This window comes from Convolutriloba macropyga, chromosome 12, assembly GCF_964194025.1.
Source record: "Convolutriloba macropyga chromosome 12, txConMacr16.3, whole genome shotgun sequence".
Classification (NCBI taxonomy): domain Eukaryota; kingdom Metazoa; phylum Xenacoelomorpha; order Acoela; family Convolutidae; genus Convolutriloba; species Convolutriloba macropyga.
Genome location: NC_134479.1, coordinates 8508885 through 8531134, shown reverse-complemented (window position 1 = coordinate 8531134; position 22250 = coordinate 8508885). Strand labels below are relative to the sequence as shown.

At 38.4% G+C, this 22250-nt stretch overlaps 2 protein-coding genes across 2 annotated transcripts in view; both read left to right on the top strand.

Moving 5' to 3' along the window:
- The window catches only part of LOC142350967 (beta-1,3-galactosyl-O-glycosyl-glycoprotein beta-1,6-N-acetylglucosaminyltransferase 4-like), a 28402-nt gene extending 22215 nt beyond the window's left edge, over window positions 1-6187 (top strand). Inside the window, exon 5 of the mRNA XM_075402995.1 lies at window positions 5985-6187. Coding sequence (XP_075259110.1) covers window positions 5985-6187 — 203 coding nt within the window. The remainder of the gene's footprint in view (window positions 1-5984) is intronic.
- Window positions 1-22250, top strand: part of LOC142351147 (uncharacterized) — a 297047-nt gene that overhangs the window by 227487 nt on the left and 47310 nt on the right. The gene's annotated exons all lie outside the window — the stretch shown is intronic.

Here is a 22250-nt window from a genome sequence, read left to right as displayed (position 1 = left end):
GGCAGTAACTCCTAGGGATCGTTTCCTTGACTACCCAATCCAACTCACTGGTCTGAAAATGTTGCTCGGCCGGCGTATGCTATTTAGTAGGTCAGTTAGGCAATGGTACGTACTCTGCGCAATGGTTAGGCAATGGTATACGACTGCGCCCGGGCGTAACGTTTACGATGGTTACACTTATTTTTAACATCAAGAGACGGCATAACGGTAGAATAATCTCCCAACAGGCGGCAGTGCATAGGCGTTAAGGAGTTCAAATCGCACGGAGTACCACCTAATAATGTTAGGAGTAAAAAAATTGTGAACAATTTTCACATTGCCATATTGTTCTGGTCTTTACTTTCAATATCGTACGATCCGCGTGGTTTTAGTCTTATAACTTTTCAATTCTCCGTTGAAATTTTTTCCAACGATGCCGGACTCCCAAAACTCATTTCCAGATTTTTCGCCTACTCTTTTGCTTTTGTTGTAGTCCGTAGTCATATGTGATAAAGTATTTTGTGGTTTGTTGATTAAGCTAGTATGCTGGTTGGTTGTTCTCGTGTTGTAGCTCTATAGGGTGTGACTTAGCTAATTCATAAATTACGGCTGTTTTGTTTCTTGACTTTTTCATCTTCACGTGTTTACTGGCTCTCCTGCTGTTTTATATTACTTCTGCTATTGTATACAGTTGAGTATTTGTACGATTATAAACTTCTTTGATTCTGTTGCATTCAAATCTGTTACTTATATTTGTTCTGATGTAACGTTTAGATTGTGTCTTGGTTCACAAGTTACGGCTTGATTCACGAGTTCCGGCTTGTTTGTTTCTTGACTTTCTGTTCTTTACTAGTTTATTGGCCCTCATCTTGTAGTTTTTAGCTCTGTTATTGGATGTTATTGGATGTTGTCGAGAGTTCGTACAACTATTACCTGGTATGGTTCTCTTGCCTTATGTGTGACTTTGATTTGTTTTGGAGTTTTGGCTAGATTGTCTGCTGGCGTTTCAAAACGGTCATAGTCAATAGACATAATGTTTTATATTGTCAACCTTCGCTTTAGTTTGTTAGCGTGCTGATTAGCAGTTTGGGTCCACTCTTTTCTATGGTAAGAATTTGTTTACTCACGGCCTGAAAGTGGTTAATTCGGTGACCTTTCCCACCTTTTCGGTGTATTAGAACATTGGCGTAAAAGTACATTTGTTTACTATCACGTCCCGTTACATTCTTTGCTAGATTTTTCATCAGTTATTATCCCTTGATATTTTTTGTTTGAAGTGATGTTGGGTCTAAAGTGATACTTCAACGTCAAGTTCCTTTTAAAAGTCAGCCGCGCTTGAAGAATAAAATAGAAAATGACAATGCCTTAGCAAGTCAAGAAAGTCTTGTTAAATTATACATTGACATTGAGTCGTTTTGGGCAAACACTACGAATGGCCCAGGGTCTGAGGCAGATGCAAGGGCTCACGAATAATTGGAGGAAACCATTGTACACAATGGCCTTGGAATAGGTTATCCGAATGATGTGGGCGGCAGACATCACTAAGCTCCCAAGTAGCTGAAGTAGCTTGAAAAACGATAGCCCAAGAATGACGACATTAATGAACAAACCAGGTAATGTGCTCCAGGGAGCTCATTGGAGCAGCAAATGTTCATGATGCCTCGTTGATTATGTCCGTACTCACTGGCAGTGATCTGCTTCAACCCTATCTATGTACTTCTCCGCTTCCGACATCGAGGGAAGGTTTCTAAAGGTTGGCGTATTACCATCTGGCCAACATTCACTTCGTTTTTCTGAATGGAGGACCCCACAACTAAAGTTGTTGTATACCAAGATAGGCAAAATATCTTTGGGGCTGAATATTTGCCCACCTGAGCATACTATCTACAACGCATTGCGAGGAACAATGCCTCTTTTTACCCCAAAGCTTCAAAAGCAGTCCTTGCAAACTTTTACATAGACCATTACGTTGGATCAAAAGAGTCTCCTCAGAAGGCCATCAATAGATCGGAGGAGCTCATACATGTTCTCCATCTTGTTGGGTTCAAGTTTACTTAGTTTGTAGGCAAACTGCTATATCAGGCTGTTCGATAAGATGTTTCCCTTTAATCTACTGAGCCCAATGACAATGCTAAATGGCAGGGGGATTCATTGCACCTGATCAGGCTTGAATGAGACCAAACTAATGACACCTTATTTGTGAATAAGGTTTCAAGCTGCTATATTACCATGTCACTCACGTAGCACTTGTTCCAAACTCTGGTCTTGAAGGTTTTTGACCACATTGGTGTTGTCGCATTGTTCACTGTTGGTACTCGACTAATCTTTAAAGACATTTGGCGTATCACAGGACAACATCGGGTTGATGAGCTCCCGCAAGACAAGGTTCAAAGGTTTTTTTGGAGTGCTAACTTACCAAAACTTGAAAACATCAAATTCCCTCGAAGTTTTTTTTCTGGACCCCTTAGATAACCTAAAATTACTTGTGTTGGGTGAAAGTTCCCAGGATAATGGTAGTGTTGTCACATTCTAGCCTAAGTCACAATTCTTGCGGGCCGTGAAAAAAAACAGAGCTTGCGTTTGTATTGGGGAAAAGGCCACTGGCGCCAAAGAAATTATGGTTGTTTCAACACCAGAATTGCAAGCAGATCTTCTTCCTGCTCGGCTGAAAAGAGAATTGTGTTGTAGTAAACACTGAAAATGTTAACCAAGTTCTCATGTAGACTGAAAGCACGTATGTTCTATGATGGATTAACTCTAATGAAAAGCAACCAATCTTCCTTGCAGACCGCGTTGGCGATGTTGTGGAATAAACCAGCATTGACTAGTGGAACCACCGCGCAACTAAGGAGAATCCAGTGGACGCTGAAACGCATGGAACGTCCGCTGAAGTTTTGCGACTAAGCAATTGGGCCAAAGGTCCGCAATTTCTTTTTTTTGTCAAGTTTTCCGTTCGTATCGATCAAGTCATCAATAACATCAAACTTGGCATCAAAAAGCAGTCATAATTGAAGACAGTGTATCTCTGGCTACATCTGTCAGGAAACAGACAACCCGCGACCCGTCGTTCTTGCTGTTTGACGAGTTTGAATCGTATCAAAATTGTTTGCGCGGTGTTCCATACTTTTTCCAACTTTTACTGACACTTGCCATCTGTCGTATGGTAGCATTACTGACCCTACTAAGCTTGACGATGCCGAGCATAATCTCCAGTTCCTAAAGCAAAAATATTCTTTTGAAACAGAAAGAAATGATCTCCTTGAATGTGGTTCGCATTTAAACGGAGTATCCGAATTGCCTCACACATGCCGTTTCGTAGTACAAATAAACTAATCCGTTCATCTGGCCGCAACCAGCGGTTATTGGAAGTTGGGCTTAACGTAGAGTACCCCATCGGCTTAGATGCACGTCTTCCATTCATAAAATGGCTCTTCGAACGTGTCCGTGTAAAATTTTGCAACCCGAGCGTTGAGTACCTAAGAACAGTTGCGCAGGAACACTATATACTAAGGAAACTAAGAACTTCATTGCGCTCCTTCAAAGCACATTGCATGAGGTTATGGAACTCTAAGCTGTAACTGTGCAGCCAATCATTTATGTTTTCTCTAGGAGAAAATTTTTGACTATTCTCCTCCCTTCACCAACACTGGCGTCAACAACTTTGGGTGGTTCTATGTAATTGTCCGCCGTACAACCGAAAATGGGCGGGGTTTCCTCTTCACATATTTTACTACTTGCGCCCTGCATGTTGAGATAGTTATATCCATGGACACCAGTTCCTGTGTTATGAGAGCAGAGCGGTTCCTCGTAGGTAGACACTTGCCAAGATTTAGTCCGACAACGGCACTAATTTTACTGGAGCTCAGAAAGAACTCCGGTAAAGTTTTGAAAAGAGGAACAACAGCTCCAATGAAGCTGGGCTTGCTCAAAAAAATACAAAGTGGAGATTCAACCCTAGCGAACCAAATCAAGGTATCCGCACCAGCACTCCAAATCGAGGTATAATAAATATTATGCAGCAGAGAGCCAGTAGACCAAAAAAGGTGAAAAAGTCAAGAAACAAGCAAACCGTCACTCTTGAATTAACAAGTCACACCCTAGAAAACTACAACACTAAAACAACCAACCAGCAAACTATCATAATCAACATACTGCAACAAACCACAGCATAATTTATAACAAAGGACAACGTACTACAACAGAAGCAAAAAAGTAGGCGGAAAAAACCGGAAAGGAGCTTTGGGAGAGCGACATTGTTGAAAAAAATTCCAGCGGAGAAATTAAAAAAATATAAGACCAGACCGTACGGTATTGAAACTAATGACGAGAACATTATGGCAAAAAAAAAAATTTGTTCACAACTTCTTTTCTCAGTGAGCATGCTCTTAAATCGCGTCCGCTATCATCATTAAGTGGTACTCTGTGCGATTTGAACTTTCTAACGCCCCGTCACTGCCTGTTGGGTGATTATTCTACTTATTCTACCGTTATCCCGTCTCTTGTTGATATTGATAAGTGTAAAAATTGTAAGCCTTACGCTCGTGCGCAGTCGTACACAAGTGCGATCTGGTTCCGTTGTATCAGAGAGTACCTACCGATGCCTAATTGACATACTAAGCAGCATACGCCTGGCGATCAACATTTTAAGAACGGTGAGTTAGACCGGTTTGGATTGTCGAGGAAACGAACCCTAGGGTTTACTGCCGTACCGGTTCGGATTGAAGAACTCCTCTACTGCTCCGTTAGCATTGAACGCTCCGCCGTCTTACTTACGTTGACCGGTTCACGCGTACATCCGCTTGTAAAACTTGTACCAGTTTTCGCAACATCTTGGTTCATCTAAATAACCAAGATGTTCCCTGATTCGTTTCTTGGTCGCAGCACCAAAGTAAAATATGATAACCACTCTTTCGATAACCTATATTTTCATTTGGATATACATAACCCACATTTTTTTTAAAACTACAATACCAATTGTCCAAGATAGCAACGTATTAACCTTACAACGTTCACAGTTACAAGCGATATTAGACGAAAGACTTTTTTCGATGTTCATGTTTTTGTCTGATGTTCTTGACGTCAAAATCGGTTCATAATGGGTCAACAGTCGTCTAGAAAACCTAAACAAATTAAACTAAGAATCACCTTAATCGGTACATGTCGTGGTTATTTTTACTTAAAATTAGTTCAATCTGTACGAAGGCTCTGAAAATTTTAAATTCTTTTATGCGGTATTAAGAATGCTTCGTTAATTTAAAGTTATAATAAAGAATATCATTGTGGAGTTTTAAAACCGAGATCGATTCACGTGAAACACTATAAAATGTAAATAAAAACAGACAGCAATGGCGTAAGGAAAGGTTTTGGTTTTCCTCAATTGATTTCCGTTTACAACTATCGAAAAGGACTGAAAAGGAAGCGTTGAAAATATGTAATACTGAACAAAGAGTGGAAAGTTTGCGATACAAACGCTGAAGTTGTATGTTAGTAAAGCGTGAGAATTGTACAAGACAGGTTCGTGACAAAATACAGCCATCGAAAAGAGAATAAAAAGAGTCTGGATAAACTTAGTAAAATGCGTGTATCTTAACAATTAAAATTAAGTGTCGTGTAAGCATGGCATCCTAAACCCTGGCAAGGGGAGTTCCCCAGTCGAAATCGAATTGTTATGTTGCATTTATAATCATACGTAAATGGTTGATCTCATATTTAATTTACTCATTATTTGAAGTGTTAGGTTTTTTTGCAAGAATCTTGCAAGATAACCTCTCATCGTGCAAGATCTTGCAAGATGGTCATCATCTTGTCTCAAGAAAAAGTCTCAAGATCTTCCAAGATAATCATTCATCTTGCAAAATCTTGCAAGATAACCTTTTTTGCAAGATTCTTGCAAGATCTTGCAAGATAACCATCCTGTATCGCCTCGGGTTGGCAAAAGAGAAGTTTTAACCAGTTGAACCAAAATTTCGATGTTAATAGGAATTTTTAATAACTAAAGTTTTTAGGTCCAGATCCAATCAGAACTCCTCACCGGTACCCGAAACATTTACCATGGAATATGAAGAGATACAAAAGTTCAGTACATTTTTTGTTGTCGCACCAAGCTTGCAAATGGATGTTTGGAGACGGAAAAAAGGGACTGTTTTTCTTTCTCTTTTCTTTTCACGGGCAGCAAATTATTTATTTATGTAAGGAAATTAAGTATTGAAACCAAGAAATAGTGATAAAAATGTGGGAATTAAAACACTCACGTGCACATTTTAAAATGCCGAAAGTCTGCAGTGCCAGATATTAAAATGCCAGAAGTTTGTTCTTAGCCAGAAGTTGACTTCCCTAGACTTTCATCATTTGAAAACGTGCGCGTTTCGTGTTTTAGCATGGTTAAGTGACTCTGCAGAAGTCACTTCGAAATTCTGACTTAATCTCTATAAACGCTTCGCGGTTCTCGATAAACGCCAGAAGTTCTCAGCGAATTCAAGCAGAGTCACGTGACCATTACTTAGGCGAGGTAAATGCTGATATTGTGTAATATTTGTTAGCGTGCTGATTGCGCTTAAAAAATTCTCAAAGTACTGAAATCTGTTTAATTTTATCAAGTATTTGCCGAAAATTCTTTCAGTTGCGGCTGTAAAATTTTTTCTTCATCGGAAAAGTTTTACATAATAGAAATTAGGTTACAAATGCGTTGATAATTGAACACAATACGAAGGTGAATATGTAAGATTTTTCGGATCTCTTTTGTTTCGAACCCCCCCCCCCTCCCCAGCTTAGTGAGTATAATTTTTTACGACCCCCAGGCGCACGTGCTATTTTCTTACGTAGTAACGTGCTAAATAAAAACATATAATTTGTAACTGGGGGTCATAAAAAACACTGGGGGCGGAAACAGAATATATCCGATTTTTCCATTGATTTTTTTTCAGTGGCTAACTGAGCATTTAATCCTTAATTTCAGCAAAAACTTTGTTCGGGTCCCTCGCTGACTTCTCATATGAGGGCGAAAGAGAATTAGTTTGTTGCAACAAATGATACGGGAAAATTTTGTTTTTTTTTGCATATGGATAATAGGAAAACAGTTCCGGAAAAAGATAATTGATGATCTTCTGGAAGCGTTTGGGAACCGCTCGTGTTCAGAAGAGGCGTTTTTTGCAATCCTGCAGTATAACAACCATGTCGAGTTCCCAGGAGGAATCAAAGTGAACCTCTCTGATCCAGAAAACAAGGATATATTGCGCTCAATTCGGACTAAAGGTTACATGACTTTGTGAATCGTTCTACGGATCTATTCTTTTTGCCCCCCCCCCACCACCTTAGTGAGCTTATATTTTTTACGCCCCCAGGTGCACGTGCTTTTTTTACGTAGTAACGTGCTATATAACAATATATAATTTCTAACTTGGGGGCGTAAAAAACAGTTGGGGACCGAAACAGAATAGATCCCTTTTTACATCTCCTATCCTGCAGGTCAAAAATTTATTGAGTGCTTTTATCGACTCAAAACGCACAGACCAGATTCCTACTTAGAGCCGAGGAAACGACGTTTCGTGAGTCGAGCAAGTCCTTTTCAGACCAGGGTGATATTCTTATGATTCATGCAGTACCAATTTAATAGTTGAGCTAAATAGATTTCATTGGTCCAGCATGGTATATTCATGGGTCAAATGAAATTCATCGCGCGAGTCCGCTAATTGCAGAATTTTTTTGTTTTAATCGTAGTTACTGTCCATAATGAAGCGTAATGGAAAAGGTTTACAAACTTAATTTTTTGTAACTTTTATGATCAGGAACTTAAAGCACCTAACATTCCACCTTTACTGATTCAATGAAAGTGTTTTCGAGCCACTAGCCACTGTAGTAGTTTTGGATTTTTTAGTTGTTTTCCAAACCAAAACTTAAATTCCCTTTTAAAACAGCAAGCTGTAGTAAATTATTATTGTTTCTTGAGAATTGAAACAAATCAATAATCTTACTTGTCCAACATGTTATAAGAAATAGTTAGCAAAAAGTGCACAACGTGTTTTGTCTGAGACAAAAAAAATAGACTAATGAAAAGACTTTCCTCGACTCAAAATTTGACAGAGGCATCGGCCATCTTTTCTCTCTGGGTATTTTCAGTCAAGCAAAACATTTCGTGTCAAGCTAAAATCCAGCGTTAGAGGCTCTGAGTCGAGCAAAACCTGAGAATGATTTTTGAGTTAGGGCAAAAGTGGTGAATATTTTGTCTCGATCGCAATTCCGGCTGTCCGCTAATCGGGTACAGTATGGCCTTTTCATTCAACTATTTGGTTTAGTATGAACTTCTTTTGTAGTTCAAATTAGGAACCTGAGCTTTTAAAATATAATTTGTTATTTCAAAATTTAACAAAAAATCTTCTGGTGCAATCAGTGGCCAAAATAGAGTATCCCCAAATAAAAGCTTCGACTTCGTGAGCAGACCTAGAACAGGTAGGGGGGAGGGGGGGGGGGGGTGGGGAAGGGTGTAAAAATTGACTTAATTTACCCGGTCCAGCATGCTGTTTTGTTTCTAAGCAATTCTTGCCGTAAGTCAAGCGTTATCGTTTTCATGGGTCAAGACAAAGTTTTTACTTCATTGCAGAAAATGTCTTTTCTTAGCGAGAATAATTCTTTTCATGAAAATAAAAAATTGGTGCCATATCTGTCGATCACAGCACATCAGTGCTCTGTGAAGGGGACTACAGAGGACTTTTATCCGGTAATCATACACTAGTAGGAGCATTGGGTTGTTTATTACACTGATTTGATCATCGTTGCGACTGCTCAAGAACGTCAGTCAAGCCCAGTTGTCACAGACTCGTTCTCGAGTTTCACGCATTGTTTTTTATTGTATTTCCAATTCACTAAAAATCTCGTGTGAACTATTAGCTGCTATTAGTTTAAAGGAAGGCAACTTTACCTATGATTGGAGATAAGAATACTAATAGTGATAAACTATCTCAATCTCGTACACAAGGCCTCAGCCAATAGATAATTTTGTTGGCGAATTCTGCTATGAAAGCTCAATTTATTAGGAATTTTACCGACATCGTGATCTAGTAAATTTAACAGGAAAGTTGTTTTTTTTTTAATATAAAGTCAAAACTAGAACCACATGCCCGTAAATGTTTTTAAAGGTTCCAAATCCAATAATGTTGAGCTATCTAACCAAACCGGCTCAAGAAAATAATAAGATAAATTTGGTCATTTACTTCATCTTCACGCGTTCTTAATTGATTAATCGAGCAAATTGATATAGATCAAAATTTACTCAGTGAATGTCAAGTAACGGCGCAACATGTTGTATTCAAACAAGCGCTAATACCTGACACTGGATGCTTCTAATAAGTAATCATAAATGAAGAAATAGAAGTTCATATAGACAAGATGTCAAGATTATTAGCAATAAATGGAAACTATTTCATCACTCAGGTTTTCACTTTCGAGAGCAGAATGTTGGACAGAATTTCGGTCGCAACTTTTAAAATTTACCAGTAAAGGTCAGTTTTGAGTTTTCTTGCTGCTGTTTGGAAGTGGCGCCAACAACTATTCTTGTAATTGTGCGTATAGAATTTTAGTTGGCGCCGAAGAACTTCTAATCCATAATAATATTTGAAAAACTGTTCAATTTAAACACTTTCAATTAGTATCAAGTTTTTCATTACCACAGTAGTCAGTTGCAAGATAACCATTTTTTCCAAGAATCTTGGAAGATCTTGCAAGATAACCATCTGGTCTTGACTAGGGCGACCAATTATTGCAGCGCTAAATTAAACAACAATAGTCAATGAACTTAACCTAAGATTAAGAGCGAGTAATATCCTATGGTTCTATCATTTCTCATGTGTAAAAACCCTTGTGAAGTACATATAATTGACCTTGAACTCGCTCTATCCGGTCGTGCCTAACGACGCCGGCATTATTCTGCCAACTTTTCATTGTTGATGATAATTTAAGTTCCTATCCTTAAAGATCAATCAATTCATCACTAAGCTCATTCATTGCACGTACTAAAGATCTTCTACTGATTCACGTTTTTGTGAAGTTTTTTTTCCATTATCCCAAAGAAGGTGCTTCTTGCCACTTTCAAGGTTAGGTATCCCCATAAACAAGTGGTATGGGAAATTTTTTCTGGAATTGTTTCCCGATTTACATCAAAACCGGTCATGAAAGGTTGAATATTGTACCTGCCGATTTGAAGTATCTATACTAATTTGTGCTGCAGTAATTATAGTTATGCACATTTAAGTGGTCTTATAAGTCACCGGATATCTTGTTATTTTCAGAATATTTAAAAGTTTTGGATATTTAATGTTAACCCTATCCATTTGGCAAAGGAACGACAGCTGAACTAATTTATGTGACAACATTGCAGTTTTAAAACCTTCGTTTATCATTTGTATGCAATAATCTCACATTGAAAATTGAAATAGGCTTTTCCTGAGCGCAAATTTTGAATCCGCTGGAGCTTAATAATAAAATGTGCGTAACAATGAAATGTGATAGAGATTTCATCAAACGATTTCCCTTACCCTAATTAGAATTAGCAACAGTATATAGGTGAAAACGCTCTGCTAATCAATTCTAATTACAATTTCCAACAACAAACAAGGATTTCTGGAAATCATATGACAAAAAATGTCACTATGAGAGGCATATTTCTGCCAAAATAACACAAAAATCTACTGTTAGGGCAAAAGCATCACAAGAGATTTCAGAATTCGTCGGTGTTCCCTAAAAATTTTGTTTGAAGAGTGTGGTTTCAGTATGCAATTTGGAGCGCCATGTAGGCGATACAGTGCTGATTGCTGAGATAAAGGCCAATATTATCGACATTAGGGCTCACATAACCCCTAAAAAGCATTGAATGTTTATTTGTTTACTTTCATTTCCACCGAGACTACTTTTTCCCTTCGTGCGTGTAAGTGTGTAGGTGTTTATGTGTGTGTGTGTGTGTGTGTGTGTGTGTGTGTGTGTGTATGTGTGTGTGTGTGTGTGTGTGTGCGTGCGTGTGTGCGTGTGTGCGTGTGTGTGTGTGTGTGTGTGTGTGTGTGTGTATGTGTGTGTGTGTGTGTGTGCGTGCGTGTGTGCGTGTGTGCGTGTGTGCGTGTGTGCGCGCGTGTGTGTGTGTGTGTGTGTGTGTGTGTGTGTGTGTGTGTGTGTGTGTGTGTTTGAAGAGTGTGGTTTCAGTATGCAATTTGGAGCGCCATGTAGGCGATACAGTGCTGATTGCTGAGATAAAGGCCAATATTATCGACATTAGGGCTCACATAACCCCTAAAAAGCATTGAATGTTTATTTGTTTACTTTCATTTCCACCGAGACTACTTTTTCCCTTCGTGCGTGTAAGTGTGTAGGTGTTTATGTGTGTGTGTGTGTGTGTGTGTGTGTGTGTGTGTATGTGTGTGTGTGTGTGTGTGTGTGTGTGCGTGCGTGTGTGCGTGTGTGCGTGTGTGTGTGTGTGTGTGTGTGTATGTGTGTGTGTGTGTGTGTGCGTGCGTGTGTGCGTGTGTGCGTGTGTGCGTGTGTGTGTGTGTGTGTGTGTGTGTGTGTGTGTGTGTGTGTGTGTGTGTGTGTGTGTGTGTGTGTGTGTGTGTGTGTTTGAAGAGTGTGGTTTCAGTATGCAATTTGGAGCGCCATGTAGGCGATACAGTGCTGATTGCTGAGATAAAGGCCAATATTATCGACATTAGGGCTCACATAACCCCTAAAAAGCATTGAATGTTTATTTGTTTACTTTCATTTCCACCGAGACTACTTTTTCCCTTCGTGCGTGTAAGTGTGTAGGTGTTTATGTGTGTGTGTGTGTGTGTGTGTGTGTGTATGTGTGTGTGTGTGTGCGTGCGTGTGTGCGTGTGTGCGTGTGTGTGTGTGTGTGTGTGTGTGTGTGTATGTGTGTGTGTGTGTGTGTGTGCGTGTGTGTGTGCGTGCGTGTGTGCGTGTGTGCGTGTGTGCGTGTGTGTGTGTGTGTGTGTGTGTGTGTGTGTGTGTGTGTGTGTGTGTGTGTGTGTGTGTGTGTGTGTGTGTGTGTGTGTGTGTGTGTGTGTGTGTGTGTGTGTGTGTGTGTGTGTGTGTGTGTGTGTGTGTGTGTGTGTGTGTGTGTGTGTGTGTGTGTGTGTGTGTGTGTGTGTGTGTGTGTGTGTGTGTGTGTGTGTGTGTGTGTGTGTGTGTGTGTGTGTGTGTGTGTGTGTGTGTGTGTGTGTGTGTTCAGATGCTTTGTGTTTTTAAATGCATACACGAGTTTGTATCTAGTGTAAACAAATAAAAAAACACGCATAACTAGATCGTACAATTCTTCATATGACAATGCCGGTCATATGATATCCTAAACAGCCAATTTGCTGGCTCTCTTACAAAAACCGTGAGACAGTGATGTGTTGCTTCCTTGACAACTTAATGAAACATTCTCAGACAGTGCATGAAATGGTTAAAGCTCTGCATTTTATAAAATTGCTTGATTTGTTTGCATGTTTTAAAGAAACAACTTAAGTTAACAAAAAAGCTTTTAACGTAAATCAATTAGTTATTTTACATAATAAAACAAAGAGTTAATTTTGAGCTTTCTAAGCTACCTTTTGGATAAACTACATTTTTCTTGGGCAATGCTATGACTAAACTAAAACGAGGGCATGTTTTAAGCATACAGAGATTTACGACTCAAGTCAATTACAACCGAGTTGAAAATATTTGGTAAAATTTGTTATTGCCTTAAATATGCCTTTAAATATGCACGTATTTTAAATGAAAAATTCTCCTTGATATGTTGCCTGAGTCTCAAACCCTACTCAACTGTCTGTTAGTCAGCACCCAATCCTCTGTGCCGTTAATTTCTCAAGTTCTTCTGACTAAATTTGACACCATGATATATTACTGAAAGGCGCTGAAAAGAGCTGAAAATATTTAATACATACTTTCACAATCTTAAACTTGATTGATTGAATAAATGGTGAAAGATTCCTCAGAAATATGCAGAAATATGCTGAAATATGCAGAAATATGCTGAAATGTGCAGAAATATGCAGAAATATGCAGAAATATGCAGAAATATGCTGAAATGTGCTGCAAAATGTGTCAAATTCATTTAAAAAGCTAGCTGAAAAAGGGCCGAATTTATGTCGGAAATGTGTGAAAGATGAGATGAAACTTTGAAATTTCAGCTCATCTTCAGAACTTCAGCGCTTTTCTGACAATTTTATCGGGTTCGAGAGCACAATAGTATGATCAGAGGTCACTTCGGTGCGGAGATGATCTGATCAGAGGTCATTTGTGACTGGGTTGGTCTGATCAGAGACGATTTCGAGCGCATTATATTTTTTCGATTTTTTTGTAAAATTTACTGAAAAATGTTGGTCCTGCCAAGAGGAAAAAAGAAAGCAGCCTTGTGATCAGAGACACTCTGACGAATCTGATCAAAACCTAAGGATTCCAGTTGACAAAAAATGCCGGTCCGCTCAAAAGAAAGTTTTGATTAAGTGTAGACCACGAAGTTTCTCATGCAAAGCTGTCTAAGTTGATCCATTGTGTTAGTAATATGCTTTAATGTTATGCTAAATAATTTTTTCCACAGCTGGGTTTCATTTTCATTAGCATTGAATTGACTTAAACTTTACTTTTAGGATTGGCTTTTCCTTAGATGAAACTAATACTGTAAATGTTATTTTTTTGAAAAGAATTTATAGAAAAGTTATTATTACAGCAAAATTATTATAGCAAAATTAATGAGATTCATTCATAGTGAAAACCATTCACTGATCAGACTATTTTGAGCCAATTGAATCTGATAAAAAGCGATTTCTGGCTCATTTTTAGTCTGACCAGGAGTGACTTTCGAGCGCCCAATCGTCCCGAAAATGGTCTGATTTAGTTCTGATCAGAGACATTTTCGAGCGCACTTCGAGAACATACGGTGTTTTGAGCGCTCTTGAGTCTCAGGACACTTTTTTCTGAGATGGTCTGATCAGAGGTTACGTTCGTCAGGCACAGTCTGATCGAAGGTCACTTCCAGATATCAACTCTACCTGGACTGTTCGAACCTGTAGGTTGGGTGTTTAAAACAACGTTAAATGACTTTGCAGAAGTCGTCAAATCTTTGACGTCACATAACGAACCTCTGCGGTTTTTGACAAAATTCAGAATTTGTTGATGACTTCAGGCTGAGTCAGGTAATCTTTACTCAATACGAAAAACTGATAGTATTTTCTAGACCATTGTCCAGAAAACGATATTTTATCGTCGTTTTTAGTTTGTTTTTTTTTGGACTGAAAAATTGTTTAGATCATTTCAACCGCTACAAGAAGTGGATTGTCGGCGACAAAAAATGCGAGAGCAACAATGTTCAGCGTTTTATTTGCATGATTGGGGTGAAAACGTTACCGGAGCTAATTTCTTCAGCATACGGACGACAACTATTCATTAACAAGTTTCCATGGGACTTTCAACCTCGTGCGTGGGATTGCATTCTAGCCTGGCATTTTCACAAAGTTCAAGAGGAGAAAATAACTGGAAGACCTGCTCTGGATCATTACTCGTTTCTGGATAATATTCAAATCAAATACTCCAGAAAAGAAACTGAAAATATATGAATATCTTTTAACTCTCATGTAATATACTTGATTGAGTGTTAGGCGAAAATTAATCAGTTGAGTGTCATTTATTAGCTACCAGTGAGATCACTTATAAGATTCCTTATTAAAATAATCATAAGTTATTTAAATTTCATTATTTTCGAAAATTTCACTGTACTGCTTTTACTATGAAATTACTCTGAGAGTCTGAATAGTTGTTCTGTTTTTTTCCGGACAAAATGACCAACTTTTTTGATGTATATAAGCTGTTTCAGTACCGGTTTTACAAGTTGATACGGAAATCCGCAGGTCCAGAACTGTAACACTCTGGGTGGTAAGCCCGGGTATATCATTTGTAGAAGTTAACCGTCAATTTGCCAGCTATTCATTATTTCAGCTCCTCATTCTGTCACCTATAAAATTATTCATAGCATCATTTGTAGATATTTCATCGCCTTCTGTATAAGATTCTTTTATTGAGCTGGATAGTTTGATCAGAAAGCGAATATGATCTTGAATTTTTTCAAAGATGTATTTTGAACTGACTTTGGACACGGCCGAATTGTGCGCACAAAATTGAACCTGATAGAAAGCCAAATTTATCAAAGGCGGTCCAGATAGAGACGGATATATACAATATTTTCAGAGGGAATCTTGGTGTAGAAAATTAACCTAGGTTTTATCAGATAATAAAAACTGTCATTTCTGTCGTTCGTATTTTGAGAGAATAATATTTGTTATACTGAATTTGCCGGTGTGGATCACTATTGAAAGAACTGTGGTTGGATTTACTGGCCGAATACTGAATAACTTTGTAACTTATGGGGGGCCATATGGGGAGCTATGCGAGGGCCATTAACCCTCATATAGCTCAACTTAAACTAGATTCGAGTATGAAAACAGATTCATTAAAAAAATCTGAATTTCAGAAGATTTACAGAGAGGATAAAAAAGAAAATATGAGAAAAGACAAAATTCACGAGTCGTCGTGTGGGATTTACCCGGGTTGAGAATCCATTGGTTTCTTCAATGCCCGGGAGGAGGTTTCACCCCTATTTCACCCCCTAATTAGCGGGGATTAGGGAGTAATCCGTTTTCCACTCTTATTTACCGGGGAAAAGAGTGTAAGAGTGGAATTTTAAAAAATTACACTGTTATTACACTCTTTTGTACACTCTTTTTACACTCTTAGAAAGAGTGTAATTAAGGGTGGAATGATAAAAGATTACATCCTTTTTTCCACCCTTATTAAAAGAAACAATTATTTTTACACTCTTATTTTTACACTCTAGAAAGAGTGTAATTAAGGGTGGAATGATAAAAGATTACACCCTTCTTTCCAACCTTATGAAAAATATCAATTATTTTTACACTCTTGTTTTTACACTCTAGAAAGAGTGTAAATAAGTGTGGAATGATAAAAGATTACACCCTTCTTTCCACCCTTATGAAAAATATCAATTATTTTTACACTCTTGTTTTTACACTCTAGAAAGAGTGTAATTAAGGGTGGAATGATAAAAGATTACACCCTTTTTTCCACCCTTATGAAAAGAATCAATTACTTTTACACTTTTACACCCTGGTTAAGCATAATCTGTAGCCTATTAATTAATTGTAGAAACTTCATTAAAAACGTATTTCGTCGATTATTCATAGCGCATTTCCAGAGAAGCCAAAATTGTCATCGATGGATCAAAACATCTTTATAGGAGCCGAATATCCCTTGAATGGATAATAACTTTTTCATAGAAGCAAAAAATCTCATGTTATTTGATCCGAGCACTTCGGTATAAGACTGCTTTCCCATCGATAGATCACGGCATTTTCATTCAAACCGAACCTCCAATCGATGGATCATAGCATTTTGATAAAATCAAAGTTCCCTAACGGATCTTAATAATTTCATACGCCCCAAAACTCGCATCAATGGATGATTGTTATTTCATAGAAACTATTCCAAAAATTAAACGCAGCACTAAGCGGTCGTTGCATTCAGCACAGTAACAAAATAAACAAAATCGCGGAAAAAATTCAAAAAAATTTTAATTTATTTATTCTACGCTGGACGGGCTTTCTAATGATACTACTCACAACTCTCTACGATAAAAATATGGATCTGCAAAAACTGACTGAACAAAAAAACCAATTGAGTATTTAGTTCCTACCCCACTAAATTGGGTCGGTACAAGTACAACTAAAAAACAGCAGGACAATCCTGACGTACAATTCACAGAATTTTCTTTGACTAGACAAACAATTAAATCAAGAACAGACTATGAGTGAATTGGGAAAACCATTTCTAAAAACATCAGTTAAAAAATTTTAAAAAAAAACAGAAAATCGATGTCAAACTGCCGCATGTGAACAAAAAAACCATAAGCGAGAAATAGACATTTGTTTCAAATTAGGCCTAGAATGAACTATTAATTGATTGGGAAAACCACTTAGAAAAAATTGGACTCAAAAAATTGAAAAAACAGTAAAAATCAAAGTGAAATTGCCGCATGTGAACAAAAAAAACCACTAGTGAGAAAGCGAATTTTAGTTCAAACACCGTTTTTGGACTCCACTTCAAATTTAGAGCGGAACAATTTCACGCCGCAAAACCACTCGCTTTTTCGCTCCACTTCCTGTTTCAGCGTGACCAAAATCACTACTCCAATTTGACTTCAAAAATCATGAAAATGTGGGAACAGATCTTAAAAAAAACAGCGCCCCAATACAATTCAAATTCTTTGAATTGTAATAAGTATAGAGTAATAAGAATTGAAATAAATATAGAGTAATAATAAGTATAGAGTAATAAGAATTGTAACTGTTTGAAAAAATTAGATTTTTCTAAGCGTTTAATTTCTCATTGAGTGTATCATCTCTACCGTTGATCGAAATATCTACTTCATATGTTTGCTTTTCAAATTTGGTACGTTAGATTTTGATATAACATTAAAACCAAATTGAAAAATAGAATCCAATAAAAAATGACTCATTAAAGTTTTTCAAAGCAACCAAGTTTAGACCATATATCTCTGTCATTAAAATTGAAATTTTCACGATGCGTCTAATTTTTGTTGCCTTATTTCTCTGATGAGAACGCGCAATAATTAACCAAAGACTCTCACAAAAGACTTAATCTGAAGAAATAGCTGCGGCATCCGATCAATGAGGCTGATCTGTTGATGATCAGACGATTGCGCAGGAAAACAAGTTAAAAAGAGATGTTAAGTTATTGACACATAAGTTTACAAGAGTCAGCCAAACTCTTTCAAACTTTGATCGCTGACCCCGAGAAGAACTGAAAATTTCCTACCGAAATCTTACTTTCTCTGAATTGCGAGCCAAAAGGGATTCGATGCGCGTATCTACCCGGGCGCTTTTGCTTAAATATCTTAAGAAAAAAAATGACAAGATTAAGCAATAATTATGTATTTTATTGGCATAAAAATTTGTAATATCTTCTGCTACAGTTATTACAGTTATAACTATTGCGTTACTGTAATTTTATTTCCATAACGGAGAACTCTTATAGAAAAAAAGTCGCTACACAAAACAAATTTGTCAAAAAGACAAAAAAGCCGCAGCAGTACTTTGTATCTAGACATCTTCCCATCATCTCAACTTTCAGAGGATTGGTGTCTAGTTCCCATCAGAAAACAAATGCATATATGCTCAAACAATTTCTGATTTGAATTAAAAAACGCCTGAACTCAGATTTTTGGTGAAAATGTTCAAAACTTTACTTTTAAGTCTGACCAAATATGATAACACAAGAACAAAACTGTTTTGAGCCGCAAAATTATCAATGGTAATAGAGCAGCTGGTCCTTCAAAAATGTTTCCCGAACACCTTTTGCATGCTGTACAGTGTACCGCTGCAGATCAGTCACAAGTTGCTTTGAGAGTACTGACTAAGCTTGTAAACATAAGCTGCCGTGGGGAACTTCCCGAATTTGTTTCACAAGCTCTATGTAGTGCATCTTTATCAGCCTTGCTGAAAAAGAAAGGCGGTATTCGCCCTATTGCAGTCGGAGAAGTCTTGAGAAGGCTAATAGCTAAATGTTTAGCCAAGGAAGCAAATTTAGAAGCAAAGGAACTTTTCCAGAGCCTGCAATTGAGTGTGGGAGTGAAGGGAGGAGCGGAAGCCATCATACATTCGACTAAGATTTCGTATAAAAAAATGCTCACCTCGTCCAGTTCCTCGGGTATTTTGCAAATTTACTTTTGCAATGCATTCAATTCGATAAAACGCAGTGAAATGCTGAAAGCCGTTGCAAATTCAATGCCAGGCATTGCTGCTTTTACCAATTCCTGTTATTCACAACACAGCCAATTATTCTATGACAAATATGTTGTTAGCAGTGAAAGCGGTATCCAACAAGGCGACCCATTGGGCCCTTTGCTTTTCTCTCTGACGCTCTGGCCCATTATAGAGAAAATTCAGGAAACTGCGCCAGAGCTTCAACAGCATTCCTGGTATCTAGATGACGGTGTCTTGGTGGGCTCAGAGGACGATCTCATTAGATCTTGGGATCTTTTATGCCAGCTCGGACCTGATCGCGGCCCCCACATCAGGGTCGATAAGTGCGAACTGTGGTCCACGGTAGATTTAGACAGACTGGATACAAGAATAAAACGAAATGATATTTCGGACCTTGAGGTTCTTGGAGCTGCGTTAGGAACCCCAGAGTTTGTCTGCATGAAACTTAACGAAAGGATAGGGAAAATAGGGGTACTTTTCGAAAAGCTGGACTATCTTGATGACCCTCAGTATGCCCTAGGTATCCTACGCCACTGTTTTGGGTCCCCCAAAATGGTGTATTCTTTGCGTTGTCAAACGCCCACACGTCCAGTTATTAAATCCCTAAAAGAATTTGATGCCCAACAGCGCGAAAAACTTGAGAATATCCTTGGAACTGTTCTTCCAGAAGAATCCTGGACTCAAGCAACCCTACCCATAACCCTTTCAGGTTTGGGTGTTCGCCAATGCCAAGACCAGTATAAAGCATCATACGTTGGCTCTGTTCTCTCCTCTGAAGATCTTGTTTCCAAAATAACCGGTGAGAGCCCAAAAAACTGCCAATTTTTTCAGGATCTTTATTCCAGTATAGCACAACTGGACATTTCAAACCTCTCACAAAAAACAATTCAGCATTCTCTTGATAATGAAAAATTTCATGTTCTCAAAGAGAATCTAGCTTGTGAGAGAGAATCCGCCCGACTTCTCTCATTGTCTGTCCGACATGCTGGAGCTTGGTTGTCTGCTCCCCCCATTCCAGCTCTTGGGCTTCATATGGCACCAAATGAGTTTAGAATTAGTGCAAAGTACAGGTTGGGTGTCCCTGTCTACGACGCCGAAAGGAAGTGCCCGTTCTGTAAAGCAGGAGTTCTTGACATCTATGGGGATCATGCCATTGCGTGTCAGGGTCGGGGAGACGCAATTGCAAGACATGACCGTATTCGAGATAAATTAGTGTCTGCTTGCTCATCTGCGAATCTCTCTCCAGTAGTAGAAAAAAAGAACCTAATTCCAGAAAGCCAGTCACGCCCTGGAGACATCTTTGTCCCTACTTGGAAAGCGGGAAAACCTGCTGCATTTGATGTAACTGTTACTTCGTCGCTGCAATCCAACTCTCTCACTAATGCGGCTACAAAGGCAGGATACGCACTTGATGCAGCAGATGCAGGAAAATATTGTCTCCACGACGATAACTGCGCAAAGATGGGAATCACATTTGTCCCCTTGCAATTGAAGTCCTTGGCGGGATATCGGCAACCTTCGAGAAAACACTCGGTTGGCTGTGTTAAGTGACAATCGATCCTTCCAAGCGCAGGGGTTGTCTGTAGCTTTCTGTAAACTAATGCAATCCTTGTCAATCACCGCTATTCGGGGACCAGCGGAAATGTTGCTGGCACGGGCTCCATAGTAGACTGTTTTGCTTTTTGGGCGCTCGACTGCTCGGAGGGGAGATGGTTGATCCGGTACTGTTGCAATCATTGTCGACAGATATGATCAAGGGGTCTGCCTCAATGATTTTGACACGCTCTTTATGGCCAGATTTAACAAATTCAGAATCAGAAGAGTCGAGATTGGTCCTTTAATGATAAGTCGCCAAAACGATTGCAACAAACGGGAGACTTATCAATGTGCAGTTCTAGTATTTTTTTATTCTTACCTGACCAAAGTGGGGAGAATAAAAACATACATTTTACATGTGAAAATTAAAAAAATGCCGACGAAATGAGATTCATAAACTGTTGATCTGTTGTATTGACAATCACCGTTTTGTTAACCAAGTTAATTATTTTTGGTTCTAGTGTTTAATTTAGAGTTGATCACTAAAAAAATAGAGTTGTTAGAATATCACACTGTCGAAAAGCTGCAAAATAATTAAAATTGAAAAAAAAGCACTTCAAACGTAGACAAAATGTGTTAAACTGCTCCGAAAGTTTTTGCGTCAAATTTTTGTTGAAACTTTGTTTTCTTGCTTTTTTGACGCAGAGAATAAAAATAACATCACATTTGTTGGGCAAGGTCGCTAAAAAGATCGGAACATTTATGAACAACGGACTTTCGCTGGCGTAAAAATCTCATTGTTTAAAAATAAGCTGCTTCCACATAAGGTTCGAATAAAATTTGCTTCACTTTAGACTGTTTTTAAAAGCAAAAAAGTTGCCAAAATAGGCAAAAGGTGTGGAAAAAATTCAGAAAAATGTTGAAAATCATACAAAAAGGGGCCCAACTTTAAGGCCTCAATATGTATTTAAAATGCATGCTTGACTATTTTATAAGGAAATTTGAGAGACAAGTAGTAGCTTTAAAATGATACTGCATAATTTAGACGGTGATGCCGTAAAGTTTAAAAATTGAAAATTTTGGGGATACTTTAAAGTTTTCCTTTATTCGAAGAATGTGGGAACAACAATAAAAAATTTATCGTGATGTCAAGTGGTCCTTTTTCAAACAAATTTCCCCCAATTATTCCGACGGCACCATCGATCCGTCGAAATTTGCAGTCCAGAAAACTAATTTTTTTTTCCTTTTTGACTTCCGGGGTCAAAAAATTCTCTGAAAATTATTTAGGTAGTGCGCTGAAATGAGGTGATTGTTCAAAAAATTCAGCGCAGAATCTTACTTGAAAATGCGCTTCAACTTTGCTAGAAACACGCTGAAAAACACTATTCGTATGATCGTCTGGATATCGAAACTCCCTGTTTATGCGTCTGACCCTCTGTGTGCTTTCACAATTTTTTAAGAGGTCACATTCATCGAGGCGAGAAGTCCTTGAGCACCCACACAATGTCACATTCATTCAACTTATCGTTATATTTTTGCCACTTCGTTATCTTGTTGAGCTCAGGAAAATATTCCTTTAGCAACCTGCTCCAGTAGTGATCATGTTGTGTCTGCGTCAGTTCGTTATCGTTATTGGAGAACCAATAGTTTTTCTTCACAAGAGTTTTCAAACACCTGTGTGGTCTGCGAGGGAAGACGTGATTAGGAGTGAGCGGTCCCTTATCTCAGACACTGCAGCCCACACGACTTAATGGCCTGGAGTTCGAAGTTGCCTTGGCCTCTGCTACAAATGTCTGGAAAAGCAAAAAGTTTTAGTTGCCGACTGCCAGCAATATTATTAGACTCATCTCTGCTGTCTGTATCCACCTTTCCCAGACTCCTGCGAAGTGTGATGCCAATAGTGGGTTGAAAGTCTACTAA